This window comes from Gobius niger (assembly GCF_951799975.1).
Source record: "Gobius niger genome assembly, chromosome: 12".
In the NCBI taxonomy this organism is placed as follows: Eukaryota; Metazoa; Chordata; class Actinopteri; order Gobiiformes; family Gobiidae; genus Gobius; species Gobius niger.
The window spans coordinates 8480603-8499316 of NC_136863.1; the positions used below are offsets into that span (position 1 = coordinate 8480603).

The following is an 18714-nucleotide window of genomic DNA, read 5'->3' on the forward strand; positions in this document are numbered from 1 at the left end:
ACGAAAGAGCGACAAAAAAACGCGACAAATGCGGGATGAAAATGTGACAAAACTGTAACAAAAACTAAAACAAAAAATCAGACAAAAATGTGACAAAAATCAGAAAAAAAAGTGACAAAAATGTGACAAGAATCAGACAATAATGTGACGAAAACATGTAAAAAAAAGTGACAAAAATGCAAAAAGAAAAGTGACGAAAACAATTCAAAAATGTTATAGAAACATCCATCCATCCATTTTCTTCCGTTTTATCCGGGGCTGGGTCACGGGGGCAGCAGTCTCAGCAGAGATGCCCAGACTTCCCGATCCACACACACCTCCTCCAGCTGTTCTGGGGGGACCCCGAGGCGACACCAGGCCAGCTCAGAGACATAGTCCCACCAGCGTGTCCTGGGTCTTCCACAAGGCCTTGTCCCACTAGGACATGCCTGGAACACCTCCCGCGGGAGGCGACCAGGAGGCATCCGGAACAGATGCCCGAGCCACCTCAGCTGGCTCCTTTTGACGTGAAGGAGCAGCGACTCTACTCCGAGCTCCTCCCGGGTAACTGAGCTCCTCACCCTATCTTGAAGGGTGCGCCCAGCCACCCTGCGAAGGAAACTCATTTCGGCCGCTTGTATTCACGATCTTGTCCTTTCGGTCATTACCCAAATCTCATGACCATAGGTGAGGGTGGGAACAAAATGTTTCAATCTTTTGCAGGTCTTAGCTTTCAAATGAGGCCTATAGGCTGTAAACGTTTAGATTTGGGTAAAGTGAAACTTTGCATTCAGCTTAAGTGTGGTTAAACTGTTATCTTTGGTCCAAACTCCACTTCACACATGTGAGTTAATAAAAACTAACAGCAGCTCAGACGGTACTTTACATAAATACATTATCATTGTCATTAGATGTGCAGTACTGTTTCCACAAACCTCTTCTTTTGCTTAGTATCAAAGCTGGGGAACCTGATTTTTACTGTTCAAACTGTGAAATGTTTAGTTTTGGCCCAAACTCGTTTCTAGCTCTCACAATCCCTCCTTCACATTTGAATTGTTCACGCAAATTCCCTATTTTAGATTCTACTAATATCTTCCAATGCAAGATCTGTTTTCTGCTGTGTTTACAACATACTCTGTGGTGGCAACAGAACTACAAAAAGTCAGGCACCCCTGCTTTAAAGGCAGAAAAAGTATTTTAATTCTACAACTAGTAAAAAAAAAAAGTGGCTTTAATTATTACTACTCGTTTAGTTCAAGGATATACATTCTCTACTAAAAAATTCTCTACTAAATTCTACACATATTACCTGACAAAAATATAGAAAACATACATTTTGAATATGAAATGGTTACATGAATTTAAATGCTCATTAATATGCGCAGTTCCCCTCTTTCTCTGAAATAAATGAAAAAAATAATAATAATAATTCATAGCGACAAAATAATTCAGACCTTGTGAAACAACTGCTGACCCATTTCATGTCCATGATACAGAAACAGTTCTAGAAATTTAAGAATTGGAAAATAATAATTCCAATGTTAGACTGTTAAACATAATAGAATTACAGTAAGGGTTTTGAATACTTCCTGGAGCCACTAGAAGCAAGGGTTGAGACACTTGAACATCTAAAAGAAATAAGAATTTGATTAACATTGAGAATTCCTATGTCTTCTATTGAAATAATGGTGAACTGCGAGTAAATTACAACATTATTTGGCAGACATGTTGGTGGAGACTTGTAAGGAGCGGTCTGTGTAATGATGCAGGGCAATGTGGAGGGGGGAGGTGGCCTGGCCCCCAGTGGAAGTGCTTTTTACACTCTTATCTCCTTATTAGTGCCAAATAAAATGGGACAGGTGCAGCCTCTTCCACTCGCGGGCCGCACAAACGGATGTGTACTGCTATTGTTCAGTCAAAAGGCACCAATTGAGTCGTGTGTGTGTCTGTGTGTTAGAGTGTGTGTGTGTGTGTGTGTGTGTAAGCAGGGGGTTCCCAACGTGACATGTCGAGGCTGCGCTGTGCTTTTAACAGGAGGGCAGATGGATTAAAGCAACTTTTTGTTTCATACTGACACGAGGGGGACAGTGGCAACGAGACAGTCAAGTCAGTCATTTTCAGATTTACACTAAATGTTCACCATGTTGGACAAGAAGAAAAAAAAATACTGTATCGTCATGCCACTTTTTTTTAGTAGCGAGTAATCTATAGTGTGACTATTTCCAAACCAGCAATGAGATGAATGCAGCCACAACAAATCACTATTTTTCTAATTTTCCTTGGTAAAATGATGTCTGTGGGAGTATGGGATATGTGGGAGTTTTATATCCTCAAGTTTCAAGGGATATTTCAGGATTTTTGACATAGGGCCTCATTTCCTAGTTATCCAGAGTGTTGCTGATTTCTGGAGATATTTTTCTGGAGAATCATATACATTACAACCACAAAGCTGATGCTGCTCAAATATAAGGTATTTGAAATGCGAAATGGTTAAAATTATTCTATCGACACAGACATTTATATTGTTAGTCTGGCGTTATAAGTGATTTGCCTCAGGTGCACTGTGGAGTTCGTAAGACTGTTTTTAATGCAGGCTAGCTGATACCATAGAAACGCACTAGCCTAGCACTAGCCTAGCGCCACAGACCTCTTCAAATACTGTATAAGAACTGCATGAATTACAATAAAAATATCTCCAGAAATCAGCAACACTCTGGATAACTAGGAAATTAGGCCCTATGTCAAAAATCCTGAAATATCCCTTTAAGAATATTTTTTGCTGCGTAATACTTAATAAAAGCACACCAAAGTTCACCTCATTACAATTGAAACAAACGTAAATTTATTATGTACATATGAGAAGCATAACAAAAATATCCTGTTATTTCCTAAGGCAGTTCATTTTCAGTTCACAACGTATTGTATCCAACTCAACGGGACCAAAACTTCTTTAATGTCGGGCATTTCCAAACATTCCTGGTCACTCGTTGTAGCGCGACAGTTTGAGTCGAGGGATGATGTTCATGGACTGCAGCTCCTGGAACAGCAGCTTACAGGCGTACGGGATACGCAGAGTGGACACGTGGCACGAGGACTTACAGTAGTGACACCTGGAACAACACACACAAAAGACAGAACAAGTTAAAACAGAACAGGTTGATGTCAGTAATAGCAGGTAAATAGGAAGGATTTAGCATGGTTACTAAACGTGTAATAACATAGTATATATGGTGATCAGGGCCCATACAAATTGTGTTTGGTGTCGAAATACTATATTTTAATGCCAGAAACGTAATAGTGTATCTATGTATTTTCAGTTGAATTTCCAACATTTTTGTTATTTCAGAATAACTTATAACTTAAAACTAATAAACATGTTGAGCACTGTCATTATTTCAGACATAATTTAGATTGAATGTCTGTAATACTCCATTACATGTAAGTATTTGAATATGTTTTGGAAGAAACTACACTCAGTACTTGAGTAATATTGTAATGTAAGTAGCTTTACTCTTGTTTCATGTAACTTTTGTTTCATGTGACAGATAAAATGTAGTTTGTGTTGTCCATTTTTCTTCAGAAATATATCATTTTAATACATTTTATTGTACTTTCTTTGGAATATTAGGATTTTTCACATTATTACAAGTTTTGTTTCTCATAATGTGGCCATACCGCCTTTGCTCTGCCAAATCCCGTCAGACCTTGGAAGCTAAGCAGGGAAGGGCCTGGCAGGACTTGGATGGGAGACCGTTTGGTAACACCAGGAATCCTAGCGAATGTAGTGAATGTAGTGAGTGAGTGAGTGAGTGAGTGAGTGAGTGAGTGAGTGAGTGGTGGTGGTCGGAGGGGCAGATGGCGCAGACTGGTTGCCTCGCTTCCGTCAGTCTACCCCAGGGCAGCTGTGGCTACAATAGTAGCTTACCACCACCAAGTATAGAGTGAACGAATCGTGCAATGTAAAGCGTCTTTGAGTGTCCTGAAAAGTGCTATATAAAACCATTGCATTATTATTATTATAATTATTATAATTTGTCACAACTGAAACATAAATCAAACTTTTATAATCAAACAATAACTTTGAGTATGTACTTGGGTCACCACTTTTTACTTGTAAATGGTAAATGGCCTCATTTATATAGCACCTTTCTACCTGCTTTAGGCACTCAAAGCGCCCGTTCACTCCCTCATTCATGTGTACGCAGACACTGGAGGCAAGGTGAGCAACTTGTACTTGAGTAAAATTATTTCAAAGTAAACGTTACTCTTGGAAAATATTTTGGCTACTCAACCCACCTCTGGTAGTCAAAGATGCTTCATTCAATTTATTTACTGATATGTTTCTTATGCGCTGCAGAAAGCCCTGGTCATTACTAAAGGAAACAAGACACACACCTTCATTCTATGTCATGGTAACATAATTAACCATCACCTGCAGCCAGTGTAAAGACGGTCAATTACCAGGAAACGTGCTGTTCTCTATCCCTTGTTATCCCTTGTTATGCCATTTCCCTATTATTACCCCTTCAATACTGAGCTGTAAGTGAAACCTCATTATTATATTCTATGATTAAAGCCACAATGCGGAACATTCAAAGGTTACATGTACAGCAACACCAAACACGCTCCTAATGCGCAGCAAAACACTGACAGCCTGAGCAATCAAAATGAATGAAATAAACGCTTGAAGTACATTCTGTTTAGAGATGCATCGATCCAGCTTTTTTTGCTTCCGATACTGATACTGGGGTTTGAGTATCTGCCGATATCCGATATTAACTGATACAAGGAGACTTTTCTAAAAGTGGCATTCTCTGAGTGAAAAAGTGAATAGTCCTTTTATTTTCATTGTGAAAATGATGATGTTACAGATCAATCATCAATTACATCAATCAATAAGCTAATGGAACAACATTTAACAAGGATCACTGGATTTGAGACACTGTCCTTGGGACAGGCTATTTTACATTAATATAAGCAGTTCACATAAAGTCATTTGATCATTACAAGTTGTGCATTAAAAATGCAAAGCATTTAATCAAACACTACAGTAGTGGCTGATTTTATTTAATTAGGCCACAATAGAAAATTCTATCATAGTTTCGGATCCAGCCTTGATTAATTGCCGTTAGCATTAGCATGCTCCCGCTAGCTTTAGCACACTGTTGCTAGTCACAGCATTTTGCGTGGCAATCAAAAATACATTTCACCTCCATCATGGACAACACCTCCCACCCACTGCACGGGACTGTAGAAGAGCTGTGCAGCTCTCTCAGTGGCAGACTGAGACACCCTCAGTGCAGGACGGAGCGCTACCGCAAAGCCTTCATCCCCACTGCTGTCAGACTGTACAATAAGACTGTAAAGTAACATGTGCAATAATCTCTGTATCAGCTGCACTTTATTAACTCTTCTTCTTGAACGCCGACTGTAACAAGTGAATTTCTTTGTGAGATCAATAAAGGTTTATCTTATCTTATCTTATCTTACATTTGTGGAGATTAAAACTCAGTGATTGAATTCTCCAGGCTCTTCACTTCTAAATGACATACAGCATGTCCATATTCACTTAGGTTTAGTAGGTGAAAGTTGTGTTTTGTTTTTAAAGCGGTGAGAGCCAAAACTGATATCGGTTCAGTATCGCATATTTGTAGTCGATATCGTTTTATTGTTCTCCAGTATTGGCTCCGATATTCAATACCAGTATAGGATAGGTGCATCCCTAATTCGGTTTTCTCTGATTACTTGGTGTAAAGTTCCGCAGTGTGGATTAAATCGTAGCTTACCACCACTGAGTATGGAGTGAATGTAAAAATTCTCTCATGTAAAGCGCTTTGTGACCATGTCTGTGAAAGGCGCTATATAAATACAGATCATCTTCTTCTTCTTAAATTGTTAACGGTAAAGGGCTTATAAACACTGACCATCCGGAGTATCCCAGCAGGCCGCACTGTCCGCACACATCCACCTCAAAGGCGTCGCTGGAGATCATGAGGCGCTCCAGCAGCAGCATGCTGGCTCCGTACCCGATCAGGCAGTCGCGCTCCATCTCGCCCAGACGCAGCCCTCCGTCTCGGGATCGTCCCTCTGTGGGCTGCCTGTGGACCACACGGGTTCAGCGTGAGCAAAGACAACCGTCCGCGCTACAGTCCGTCATCCTCAGACGTGCGTTATTCACCTGGTGAGGACGGCCCTGGGTCCCCGAGCTCTGGCGTGCATCTTATCCAGAACCATGTGCTTCAGCTTCTGGTAATAAATTGGTCCAAAGTAGATGTAGGCTTCCAGTGGCTCTCTACAGAAAAAGAAAACCTGTCAGTAAACCTGTTAGGGGAAGAAGGAGTTTAACCTCTTAACCCCCACCTCAACCAAGCACACTTTTCTACAGTTTGGTTTTAACTAAATCTAAAAACTAAAGAGAAGAGAAAGGAGAAGAGTAGAGAAAAGAGTAGAGAAAAGAGAAGAGAAAAGAGAAGAGAAAAGAGAAGAGAAAAGAGAAGAGAGAAGAGAAGAGAAAAGAGAAGAGAAAAGAGAAGAGAAAAGAAAAGAGAAGAGAAAAGAGAAGAGAAAAGAGAAGAGAAAGGAGAAAAGAGAAGAGAAAAGAGAAGAGAAGAAAAATAAAACACGGAAACAAGGAAAAAGATCCGTTAAGATCAGTTTTTCAGGTCTTAGCTTTCAAATGAGGCGTTACACTGGCCTATAGGCTGTGAGCTCAAGGCAAGAAGCTTTTAGATTTGGGTAAAGCTGAACTGGAGAAAATACATTTCCTTACGGTGGGGGTTAAAAGGTTAAAGGGTCTGTATATTATGTTTTAGTGGACATACAACTGCTTTAAGGCACCTCACAGTGACATTTGTATAACTTACTACAGCAGAAATATAAATAATCGGGAGGTGAACCCTGGTCCTAAACAGAAAACGCAAGCTTTAATTTTTAGCCAACAAAAAGCTGACATGCTTCCGAAGTAGAAGATTAAGTAGACATGGTTTGTAGTGGAGGCAAATTGAGCACCCAAATGATCAAAACTCAAAGCACCACCTCATGATATCAGCAAGTAGGGGGTAAGACTTGAGAACCCATTAAATGTGCTTAGTTACTCAAGCATAAACTAAACAAAACTCAACTTGTATGTTTTCAGTGAGGGAACTACTGTGTGCCATGTTTACCCGGTGATGCCCGAGGTGACGTAGTCCTTGCCCTGGTAGTTGTACCCGTAGCGGATCAGGTCCTCGCACACGTCCTTCACTTTACTGCCTCCGAACGCTGTGCCGTAGTGAAAGCGTCCGTCCAGGACCCCGGCCTTTCCTGCCAGCAGCTCAATCAGCTTGCCCACCTAGAGATTGAGACAAATGGCGGGTGTGTTAAAAAATCAAATACAAGATTAATCTGGTTATTAACCCGTCAGGCAGCACAATAAGAGAATATGGTGCGATCTCAAAATGGTCTTTAATATTGCAGTATTATTGCATTACTTTACTAAAACTGACAGTACAAACAAAAACAAAAAATCGTATGTAACTTCATTTAATAGTGTCAAAAGAAGATAAACAGGAGGACCAGGGTAAAATGGCCATCAATATGGACAAATTATGACTAAACGTGAAATGTTCACATTTTAAAGTTCTTTTAAAAGGGACTAGATGCAAGTTGGTCATTTTATGCTCACTACTGCCACCTCAGGTCTTACACGTAACTGCAATTTCTATATTAAGCTCATGCATGACGGCACTTCGGACCCGAATTAACACCTTTTTGAGTGACAGTGCAGGATTTTTGAGGCAGGTGTGGTGAACAGGTTTGAGCTCATTCTAAATATTAGGACATGGCTGGAACATGTAGAGGGAGGAAAATACATCATTGTAACATTTTTAAACTCCGTATAGTCCCTTTAAGATTAGGCTATGTTGACCAGCAATGTATAAATCTCAGTCAGATGGATGGATGAACTGCAATATATTGTGGCTTTTGTGATACGGATGTTGTGTCACCAAATTATGCAATAATAATATATTGTTCAGCACGATCTGGCAATTTGTGTTAAGAAATTTCCAGCTGTGCTAATTTAAGCCTAAGTTACGTGAAGCTGTGCACTGATTGGTGATTTTTCTAAAGAGAAAAAATAAATCCTCTAAATTTTGTGACCCCAGACTAATCCAATTGTCGACGAGTACAAATAATCCAGATTTTGAGATCATGAGCGAGCCTAAATGCTATTGAAGAAAGTATTGGGCCGGACAAGACAAGCTGTTGTAAGGATGACTGATTTGAACAATTCCCCTGAGGTCACATCCCGAGGACCCCTGACCCTCCCGAATAAAAGGAAACACCTACTCTCATTTCACTCGAGCACAGAGACGTCCTCCGCAGCCAAACATTTCACAGCCTTCACCATGACGACCACGGCCGGCAAACACAGAGCCGCTGACAACTTAGCAATAAACATTACTCCTGTTTTACAGTGAAAGAGCCGAAAGGCCAGACACTTGTCTCGGCCAACTTTCATGCCATCCGTACTGTACTAGGGCTGCATTATTATCGCTCAGAACGTCATATCCATAATGAATGTCAGTTTTAGTCATGATTTTAGTTTAGTCTTTGTGTTAAGACTTCTTTTGGCACGACTGGATGGATAAACAAACTGCAAATGATTCTTGTTTTTCATGGTTTATGCCGAGATGTCACATTTAATGCAATTTCAATGTCCAGAAACTATATTTTTAATGCTACAAAAGCACCAAATGTGCGCATCCACGAAGGAATGATGGTAAATTGAGATTTGCATGAAGAAAACTGGACACAACAGACAACTTTTGGGCAAAAAAGTTGGTGAAGCTGACGGAAATTCACAAAATTAATCTATGAAGTTTAAAAAAAATCACGGAATGTCATTATTTTCAAAGAAATTTACATTTATTGCCTGTTTTAATCAAATTTAATGCTTTTAAATGACTTTTAAGGCCTTAAAGGGGCTAGATGCAAGTTAGCCATTTTATGCTCACTACTGCCACCTCAGGTCATACATGTAACTGCACCTTCTATATTAAGCTTGTGCATGACGGCAATTCGGACACGAAGTAACACCGTTTTGAGTGACAGTGCAGGATTTTAGAGGCAGTTGTGGTGAACAGGTTTGGGCTCATTCTACATATTAGGACATTGTTGAAACATGTATGGGGAGGAAAATACATAATTCTAACATTTTGAAACTCCGTATAGTCCCTTTAATTGTGGCACAAATGGCATATGTCGTCTTGCTTTAACCCATACTCAGCCCCATCCCGCAGTTTGATGTCTGTGATCCAACTTGTGCTCAACGAGGAGCAATTATAGCGGGTCGCTGCTGGTCGTTTCCGCAGCAACTAATATCTGTTAGTGAACAGTGGGACCGCTGCTTCTCCGTGTCAATAGACGTGTGCTCTGTGAGCCCGTGATAACGCCCAAAGAGCCCAGGAGCCCAGATAATGAGCGCTTTGTCTCTAAAGAGCCGGACACAAACTTCACAAGAGCAAGGGTCAACATGGGGACCCAGGTGATCTGAGAGCTTAGACTTAGAGTAGCTCTGGGTAGTTCAGCTTTGCTTTTCTATTTACTGCCTCTGTACTTTGATCTGTTTTTACTCGCATGTGCTCACGGGTGAAGTGTGAGAGCAGTTACCGTCATTCTGGAGGGATATCCGTGAGGGTTCATGATGATGTCCGGACAGATCCCATTGTCACAGAAGGGCATGTCCTCCTGCGGGACGATGAGGCCACAAACACCTGCCGCACAACAAATACAGAATATATCACAACACTGCCTGAATAAGAAGAAAAAAAGGTCACAATCGCTAATATTTCAATTCATGTGTGAAAATTACATCTCATGCTCCCCGAACCCCGAACTCTTTGGCAATTTGAGCCCGATGAAAGAAGGACAAAGGAAGATAAAATCTATTTGTGGTGTCAAGATGAGTAAGGAGAAAGAGCTTGAGTTAACAGTAGATTCCAGATTTATTCATTTCAAACAATGAAAGAGGAAACCACTAAATAAAAATGTGGATTGAGGTTCTAACTCCTCCCCAATATTCTAACATTTGTAGCATCCCAGTTCTTCACAGGGACATGTTTATCGACACGTTTAAGAACTTGCAGGGTCACTTTTCAGGGTCACTTACACAAAATGCTAGAAAACTATCCTGCATAATTGACACAAATGCTTTCATTAGATCTACAGTGTTTTCCCCACAAATGTGTGATTTTAAAATACACTAAAGGAAGACAAAACAAGTTTCATTTAATAACTAGAAAAATAATCAGGTATAGTTCCTTTAGTGACAGCTTCATAACATGACTACTGTACTAACATACTTTTAAAAACACCTCTGTCATTTGCACTTTTGAAATGCTTTACTCAATGTCTGACTGATTTATATTTTATTTATAACTTCTAAAAACTCAAACTGTGCTTTCTTACAAAGTTCTTTCAGGGTAAAGTATGGGAAATCATATAGTTAATGCATAAAATATCTTGCATCGTAGTGCATATCGAAGGGCTGCTCAACAAGTATTGGCTGCCTCTTTATTAAAAAAAAAACGATGGAAAATATTTTTTTGGACAGTTAAAAGAAAAGCCCAAATTATATTAAGTATGCTACAATGTCTAAACTAATCCTCTATTAGAGACATCCAGGGCTCAACTGCTCCATGCTGGCCAGCCCTCACACCTGCCCAAGCAAACCAAGCTACGGGGGCTGATGACATCATCACACAGCGCTGTTTGTTCATGCTGGACCAAATAAATGTGCCATTAGCACGTGAAATGGAACAGAAACAAGCATCTCAGTGGCATGAAATAACAAGAGTTTGCCTTGAGCTGTGAGATCTGCTCCTGAACAGGAATTTTAGACTTTCCTGCAACAACCAGCCCTGGGCAAAGGATAAAGAAGCTTCTAAACTTCGGTTCTCCTTTCAGCCAAAGGTGAGCACTTATCAGTAGCTTTATCTCAAGAGCTATGTATAAAAATTATTATATTATTTATCATGCTGCAGGTAGTTCAGTCGATCAGCCGCACACACACAAACTGCGCAGGACGGACTTTCTGCGCTTTGGCTGGACAAGCGGGAAGGCATCCTTAATGATCGTTTTTTCTCGATTAGGCCATTTTTTAAATCATTAATCAAAATGATCTACACATGGAATAACCTGGTCATTCAGTATATTTAGGCAGGCAGCTGATCTCACTCTTCAAGCCCAAAATGTTGCTGAACTTAGATCTGACTCACTGTAGCAACCCCAGATGCAGGTGACGACTGTTTGTTGCTTTTTGTCAAGCAGAGTAAACGTGAAGGCATATTGGTGTATTTAACATCCAGACACTCATTTCCAAGCTGATGCGGTCAGGCCGACCAGTGTTGACTCACATGACTGGGGGCTGAGCGCTCTAGTGGCCAGGTTTTTTTCAAGTGTGAGTGTAAATGTTTGCCGAGGGCTCGGAGCGCTCTTCATTGGCCATGGGCAAACAGATTGTAGAGCCATTTGCAAGTGAAAAAAAGGAAAAAAGGGACAGAGAAAAAGGGTGCAGGAAGTGGAGAAAGGTGCTTAGTACGACAGGGAGACTGGGATTACACATCCATGCCTTCAGTTCAACTCGGAGGAAGTGCAGCGGGATCAAATGGAGAGGAGAGTGAATCGCCGCACGTGGGAAAAATGCACGATGAGGCGACCAGATGATGCCCAACACACTCCGCTGGTGCCCTGCAGGATGTTGTAACAGGATGTTGACTAAACAAGAGCCGCAACCGCCTGTTAAGTCTCCCAACAGCAGGAAGTAGAGACAACAGAATGAAACAACAATGGAAGATGGAGCGTGTACATTTTACATTGTTAATTGTGGTCCAAAGTTAGTCGCAACATCCCAATTCCTCACCGTAATGACGTTTCACAACTTTCAGGTAGCAATATTATAACGATAATGTACACAACAGGAATCATAGGGACTTAAAAATATAATAGTGTCCAGAAAATGTCTCCAGTACAGACGTCAGCAGTCTTGTCGTCAGTAGCAACTGGAAAACATTGTAAGAGACTAAAAGCCATGGACAGGATCAGAACAAGTTTGGTGAAGGTGCCTGGACCTTAAAACTCAGAGGGCCAGATCTTGTGGTTCATAGCGCAGGCTGTAGAGAAGACGAATACGCAGACGGGTGGCGCTCCTTGCAATCTTCAGTGTCATACCTGGCGCAAAAAGTGGGCAGGACAGGAGGGGGGGACAGACTCGCATTGCGATGTTGTGGTGCCGCCCCCTCCCCATCCTTTCCCCAGACCTGCGGAAGGTGGTGGGTAGCGGGGGGTTCTCTTGTACATGCGTAACATGCGTGATGCAACGCGCAATGTTTAGTAAAGATTAAAGAAATAAAAGTGTCCCTCCGCTGCTGCAGCCACTCGCTGCAGATCCAAGGTGAGCGGGCGGGTGGCAGCAGCCCCGCGCTGGACACCGTTTGAATGCGCAAAGTTACGAAATGTACAGGATTTAACTGATCAGAAACGGTCATATCGGCTGCAAAGGAGTTGCAGAGTTATGTAGCAGTTGCAAGAAAACTGTAGCGTATTGGAACATTTGCGCTACAGCTGCAGGATTCTTGGAGCGGCTGAATTGGAAAAGAAAAAAAAAGTTGCTATGCGCCCTGAGCAGTAGCTACACAAGGAGCATCATCAGGAGGTAAAGATTGACACACGATGGAAATGTCACCTTAAAACTCAGATCAGACGTGGTGTTGTGGCACTTGAAGGCATGTGTGGTTTATTTATGGAAAACTGTTGTTTTGGTGTTGTGTTGTGGTGTTGATCTACTGTAGAAAGTAAGCCGTGTGTATCCTACGCTCGAACAGACTTTTCAAGGCTTTTGTTTTCAATTTGACATCGATTCTAAGGAAGAAGACAAGGCAGTAGGACGTAAAGAGGAACATAATGTGAAGGTTGCCATAGAAGAGTAGTGCTGCTTGTAATGAACCACGCCTCAGTCGGCCTCTTTTTCTTAAATAACGCCCTCTCCCTTGCAGCGCAGCCTTTAGCGCAAAACCTGCGCCACATGCAAGATCGCGCGTGTACCACGTTGCGTTTAGAGTTGCGCACGGACTGCGCCAGTCACAAGATCTGGCCCAGAGACTTCACAGATTTCTGCCGTTTTGAGTGTGGAAGAAGGATTATTGAACAATGAGCAAATTAAACTACAGTTACATATGGTTTTGATGAGGATATAACATGATAGAAAAGTTGAATTTAGATATAATAGGCCTTTAAAGCAGACCTACTTTAAAGCAGGCACAGGGAAAACATTTAAAAGTCAAGAAACGTGACTATGAAGCTTTCACAGAGAAAACCAGTGGCAAAAAAAAAAACAGTAGTGTGCTGAAGCCTCCATAGCAGACGTGCCTAGTGTTGTTTGTTTTGTGTGAAAGTGAATGATAAAAGAGGCATGAAATCAGCACTGAAAAGCAAGACAACAGCGTGAGTCCGGGGCCCTCCATCACGGCTCACATAGCTCCACAGTGGCGGCTCGCACAATGGGCCCCCGCTCCAGAACCCCCCCAGCGCTGCGGCGGCCACCACCCTGCTCTGCCCTACAGCGGGGAGCGGGGCCTGGTTAATAAGTGACTTATTCTGCTCCGCTGGCCGGCACTTATGAGACCGGACAGGAGAAGTTGGTACATCTATTGGTATTAAAGGAGCTTGTAACGGGGACGTATCATTCAAAATCAATCTTTTTTTAGCTTATAAAAAAGGGGGGCATTATGCTTTTTGCAGGAATTTGGAAAATACGTTTGAACATATCACCACTTTAACTAAATTATATATTGACCTAAAAAGGCGTATTCAAAATTTCCTAACCCTTCTATAGCCAAAAAGCACACTGTTTACAAGTCTCTCCTCTCCCTTCCCCTCCTTCTCAACAAACCTGTATAGTCTTTGGCGGATGTTTTTGCCTGTCAGTGCTCTATGATGCAGGGATAAGCTGTGCTATGTATCTACAGGCAAGGAAAGCGCTTCCTGCACTACAAAAACGAAATAAGAATGGTTTTAAATTACTTGAATTGAGAATATTAATCTTGTTTTGAGCGGTTTTCACTCATTTCGACCCTTTCCTGATCAGACCAAGTTTACTTTGCAAGTTTGAGGACATTTCTCACTGGTTCTGAGGTCATCTAACTTGGTGAAAAAAATAACCTGAATAAAGACCTATTGAAACGAGTCAGAAATATCTCAGAACAGGTGAAATAATCTATAGGTGAAATGTCCAAAAACAACTAACATTTAAATTATCATGCTCAATTTGAGGCATTTAAACTATCTTAGCACATTTTTTTTGGAGTGTAGTTGCTCAGGGCGGCAGAAGGAGCTTGGGGTAAACAGGAGGAGCATTGTATAAACTGCAAACGTGGCACTAAGAATAGTCACCGCAGACGATTCAAAGATTACTCATACACTTGCAAGTCCACACACATCTCCAGAGATGTTTTTGATGAGGAACCACACGGAAACAGGGTGAAAAGCTCTAAAAAAAAGTTCTTCTTAGTTATATATCTCCCCTTAACTATGTTTGTATGTACTCAATTTTACCAAAAGAGCGCAAGTTAATCTGTATATTTATCAATTGAAAATATATCTATCAGGATGCTACATATTAACCTAGTTATTATCCAGGTATCCAGGCATTACACCAATCCCAAATCTTAAAGCTTCTCGACTGAAGCGTACAGTCTATAGGCCAGCGGAACACCTTATTTGAAAGCTACACAATCGCTCTAAACTGATCTTTTTCCTCGCGTTATTGTGGTGTTGCCATCACTTTTTTCATCTTCACTCTTCTGTCACTTTGTTTGTCACGTTTACGTCGCTCTTTTGTGGCTTTTTGTCTCTTTCTTTCGTCAGTAAAAATGGCTTTTTTGTTGCATTTTCATCACATGTCCCTTCTTTTAGATTTGGGTAAAGCCAAACTGGAGAAAATGAGGTCAGTTCAGGGGGAGATTAAGAGATTAAAATAGAAATCTATCCCACTTTATTCATATTTCTTCAGTTTTATGTCGGCATATTTCGCCATAGCAACCAGCTCCATCCAATCCAGGAAGTGCGACGTACACATTTGGGCCTCGTTGCTTCAGGGTTAGGGTTCGCTCTACTCCACCTAACCCCATGGTGACCCCTCTCCCCTGCACTATCTCAAAAGCCTAGACATTGCCCCATCTATAGCCGCCCCGCTCCGTGGCCAGAGCCCTGATGAAGAGGGTAAATTATGCATGGCGCCAGTTGGCTTTCTGATTAAAACATCATACAGGCTCTATAGGGGAGGTGCGGCGGCAAAACAATGGCGGTTGTAAACACTTTTTTTCCAGTAGCGGAGGAATACTGCTGGGTTGTAATAAATTTGCATAGTCTGGCACGGGACAAAGAGCCAATTAATTGAAAAGAGCTCTTGAAAGATGAGGACAGGGGGCAGAAACAGAGCAGCAGCAAGTAAGAGTTGACTCAACACATGCCCAGGCACTGAGAACTTTTTGATCAAGTTTAATCTTCCAGTAAACATGTTATGGAGAAGTGTCAAATGGAAAGGGGGTGGACAACTTTGACATATTTCAGATAAAAATACAAGTAAAAAGAGCACTATTTGAATATTTAATGAGGGTAAGGTATTGCTAATAAACATTTTATCATCTCATCGTCAATACCAGAGCACACGGGGTAAGTGGGGCTCAGTGTATAAAAGAAAAGCCCAAGGGACACTTAAGCAGTGGTTCCTGACCCAGGGGACATTACTTCCTAGGGGGCACCAGAGATTACAGGGGTCTCCCTGAGCCGGTCGACTTAGTCTTTGATGAGGGTCAGGTCAGGAAAAATATTTGTTTGCATTTAAACGGGAAAAATCGCACACATGACATGCCTTAACCGAGCACGTTTTTTCCGGTTCGACTTAACCCAAATCTAAAAGCTTCTTGACAAAAGCATCAAACTAGCGACATAAACGAGATGTAGATGAGGATGAAAAGGCACCAAATGAAAGCATCAAGAGCAACAACAACACAACAAAACAGGCGACAAAAAAGTGATGAAAAAGAACCAAAACTGCGACAAAAAGGTGACAAGCCAGGAAAAATCTTCCGTTTTGTAGTTCTTAGCTTTCAAATGAGGCATTACAGGCTGTAAGCTCCAGTCAAGAAGCTTTTAGATTTGGGTAGAACTTAACTGGAGAAATGTTTCTTGGCTAAGGTGGGGGTAAAGAGGTCAACTTGTGATGCACTTGTGGGGACCAATTTGGAGAGTTTGACCTGTTTATTTGTTTATTCATTTGATCGGACAGTGCAAGTGAATAAACGTACATGAGAAACATTGTATTGTAGCTAATAGCCAAGTGCTGATTTCTATCCTCTGTCCCGCACTCGCACTCGCACACGCAACCACACTCTCACTCATCCTGGCTTTGGTTTCTGGTTCCACCATAAGAAAAAAACTGCACTAAAGAATGAAAGATCTGGGAACAACTGCTGGTACCTTTTTGCCCATGTCGACTGCTGAATTTGTCCCCGATCTCTGGTCTTCTGGTCTGCCGCAGGAGGATCTTAATGAGAAAGGCGTCTTCGGCGTTGGACGAGATCATGACCTTTTCGATGTAGGAGTCCGTGGATCCCTTGTAACTTTAATACATGCGTACAGTGAGTCAAGGTGAGGCTTTGGACACTTGGACAGAGGAAAGTGTGGGCATGCGGTTTACCTGATAGGCACGTCTTTGTACTGGGGCTGCCCTGGCTGGGTGCTGCCCTCCAGTGGTGTTTGGGTGACGGTTGGCATGGACTTGTTCACCAGCACCTGCTTGTTTTCCACCTTCTCACCTTCACACATTTGTAACACAGTTAGACTCACCAGCACAAGCCTAGACACCATGTTATAATAAATGAACAATGAGAAACTTTAGAGGAAGTTGTGTTAAAAAGCGGCACACTAAAGCTACAATGCCACTTTTGTAAACGGAGGAGGGAGGCAAATTCAAGTAGTTAACTCATTTCTAGCTCTCACAAACCCAGATTTTTTCTGTGCATGGATTTATATGCACATCGCAGCTAGAAGCATCGCATCGATAAAGCTGACAGTGGTCCTATTTTTACCGCAATTGCTGCTTTTTCATTACCGTAGTTTCCGGACTACTCAGTACACATGAATATAAGCCGCAACATAATTTATAAAGATTTTTTTTTTTTTTACATATATAGAACCTATGGCCTCTTGTAGCAGAGATTCACAACGACGACACTTGGGGCCGACATTGGCTGCAGAACCTCCATATAGCGGCGGCAGAACAAGCTAGTTTTACATTGCATAGGATTGGACTTTAGACACGTTCTAAACAGCTGTAAAGCCTGGTGCCTATTTTTTACTTTCTACAGCTAGATATTGCTCCTGTGATTACGCTGGGCTAGGCAGAATTAAAGGGACCAGGCTGGTTTTTGTATGAATTCTTTTTGAAATCCCGTATATTAATGAGGGCTGCATTGGAGCTGCACAGCTATGACCGAACTACACGTCACACAAGGGCCGGGTCTACAATGAAGATCCCGCCCTTATGCCCTTTTTAGGAGCATGCTTCGTCAGAGCTGGGGAGGAGGAGTCTGTGAATCCGCCATGATTTCCCCCTCAAGCGTGGTCATTGTGGTAAACGGGGAGGACGGTCTATTAATAATATGTCTCTGTATAGGACGCACTGGTATAAAAGCCGTAGCTGTCCACGCCGTTCCAAGTGCATTTGAAGCGCCATCAGCCATCATAAAAATACTGGATTCTCAAAATAAGAATAATTTGAGTCTTTCAATGAACAAAAAATGTCTATACAGCAGCTTTAAGTTGAAGTAATAGTTTGGAAAGATGTTATTCGTTAATTTATACATACCTACACTGGTTTCCTTCATTTGTCTAAAGCAGGTTATGTTCTCCTTATAATACCACCTACGTAATTTTAGAATTTTGTCATTTTGGTACATTTAAAAGACAAACATCCAGTCTCTACAACTTCTCACCTGGGGAGCAGATCCCATCAGCGTCCAGGATGTTGTGCCTCCAGATGGGCTTTCGAGTGGCAGCGTCCAGCATCGGCCCCATCACTTTGTCAAAAGTCTGGTTTGTGTAGCGTCTTAGGGTGCATTTGGCATTTTTATAAACAAGGCACCGGCCGAACCCTGAAGCAGCAGAAAGGACGATGAAAGCTGACCCGACACAAATGAAAATGCTACAACAATGCCAAGACTGCAATTATTTAGCTAATACAATGTCTTTGGCAGACCACAAAATATCAACAGACATGTTCTGAATGGGATTCTTGTATTAACTTAGTTTATTGTTGTGTCTCTCAAATGGTAATGGTGCTGGATGTGTTTAAAGTCAACTTATTATGCAAATGAGCAGCTTATAACAGGCTTTTGGGCAGCACAGCATTGGTGTTTCATGTTTTAAACAGCAAACAAATTAATAGAGCTGAAATAAACAGAACTGGAGTGTTAAACTTCTGAACATAGGTTTGGTGATGATTTAGGGACTTTCAAAATAAGGCAGACACATAGGGGCTCTATTACACTCAAAAAAGGTGGATTTTGCCTCTGAAATACAAAAACGACAAAACAAATAGCGAATGGAAGGTGCTTTAGAACCTGAAAAAATCTGTTCATTAGGTGTTTTTACAAAATCATGCAGCTACAGCGTCTGAACCCAGTCCAAACCCGT

The 18714-nt window shown here is 41.6% G+C and overlaps 1 protein-coding gene across 1 annotated transcript in view; it reads right to left on the bottom strand.

Annotated features, from left to right (window-relative positions):
- Positions 1-2786: 2786 nt before the first annotated feature.
- Positions 2787-18714, bottom strand: part of polr3b (polymerase (RNA) III (DNA directed) polypeptide B) — a 32020-nt gene continuing 16092 nt past the window's right edge. The window contains exons 21-28 of the mRNA XM_079567334.1: positions 18015-18173; positions 16718-16835; positions 16498-16640; positions 9631-9734; positions 7143-7309; positions 6158-6271; positions 5904-6077; positions 2787-3089 (exon numbers count right to left, since the gene is read on the bottom strand). Coding sequence (XP_079423460.1) covers positions 2960-3089; positions 5904-6077; positions 6158-6271; positions 7143-7309; positions 9631-9734; positions 16498-16640; positions 16718-16835; positions 18015-18173 — 1109 coding nt within the window. The 3' untranslated portion in view covers positions 2787-2959. The remainder of the gene's footprint in view (positions 3090-5903; positions 6078-6157; positions 6272-7142; positions 7310-9630; positions 9735-16497; positions 16641-16717; positions 16836-18014; positions 18174-18714) is intronic.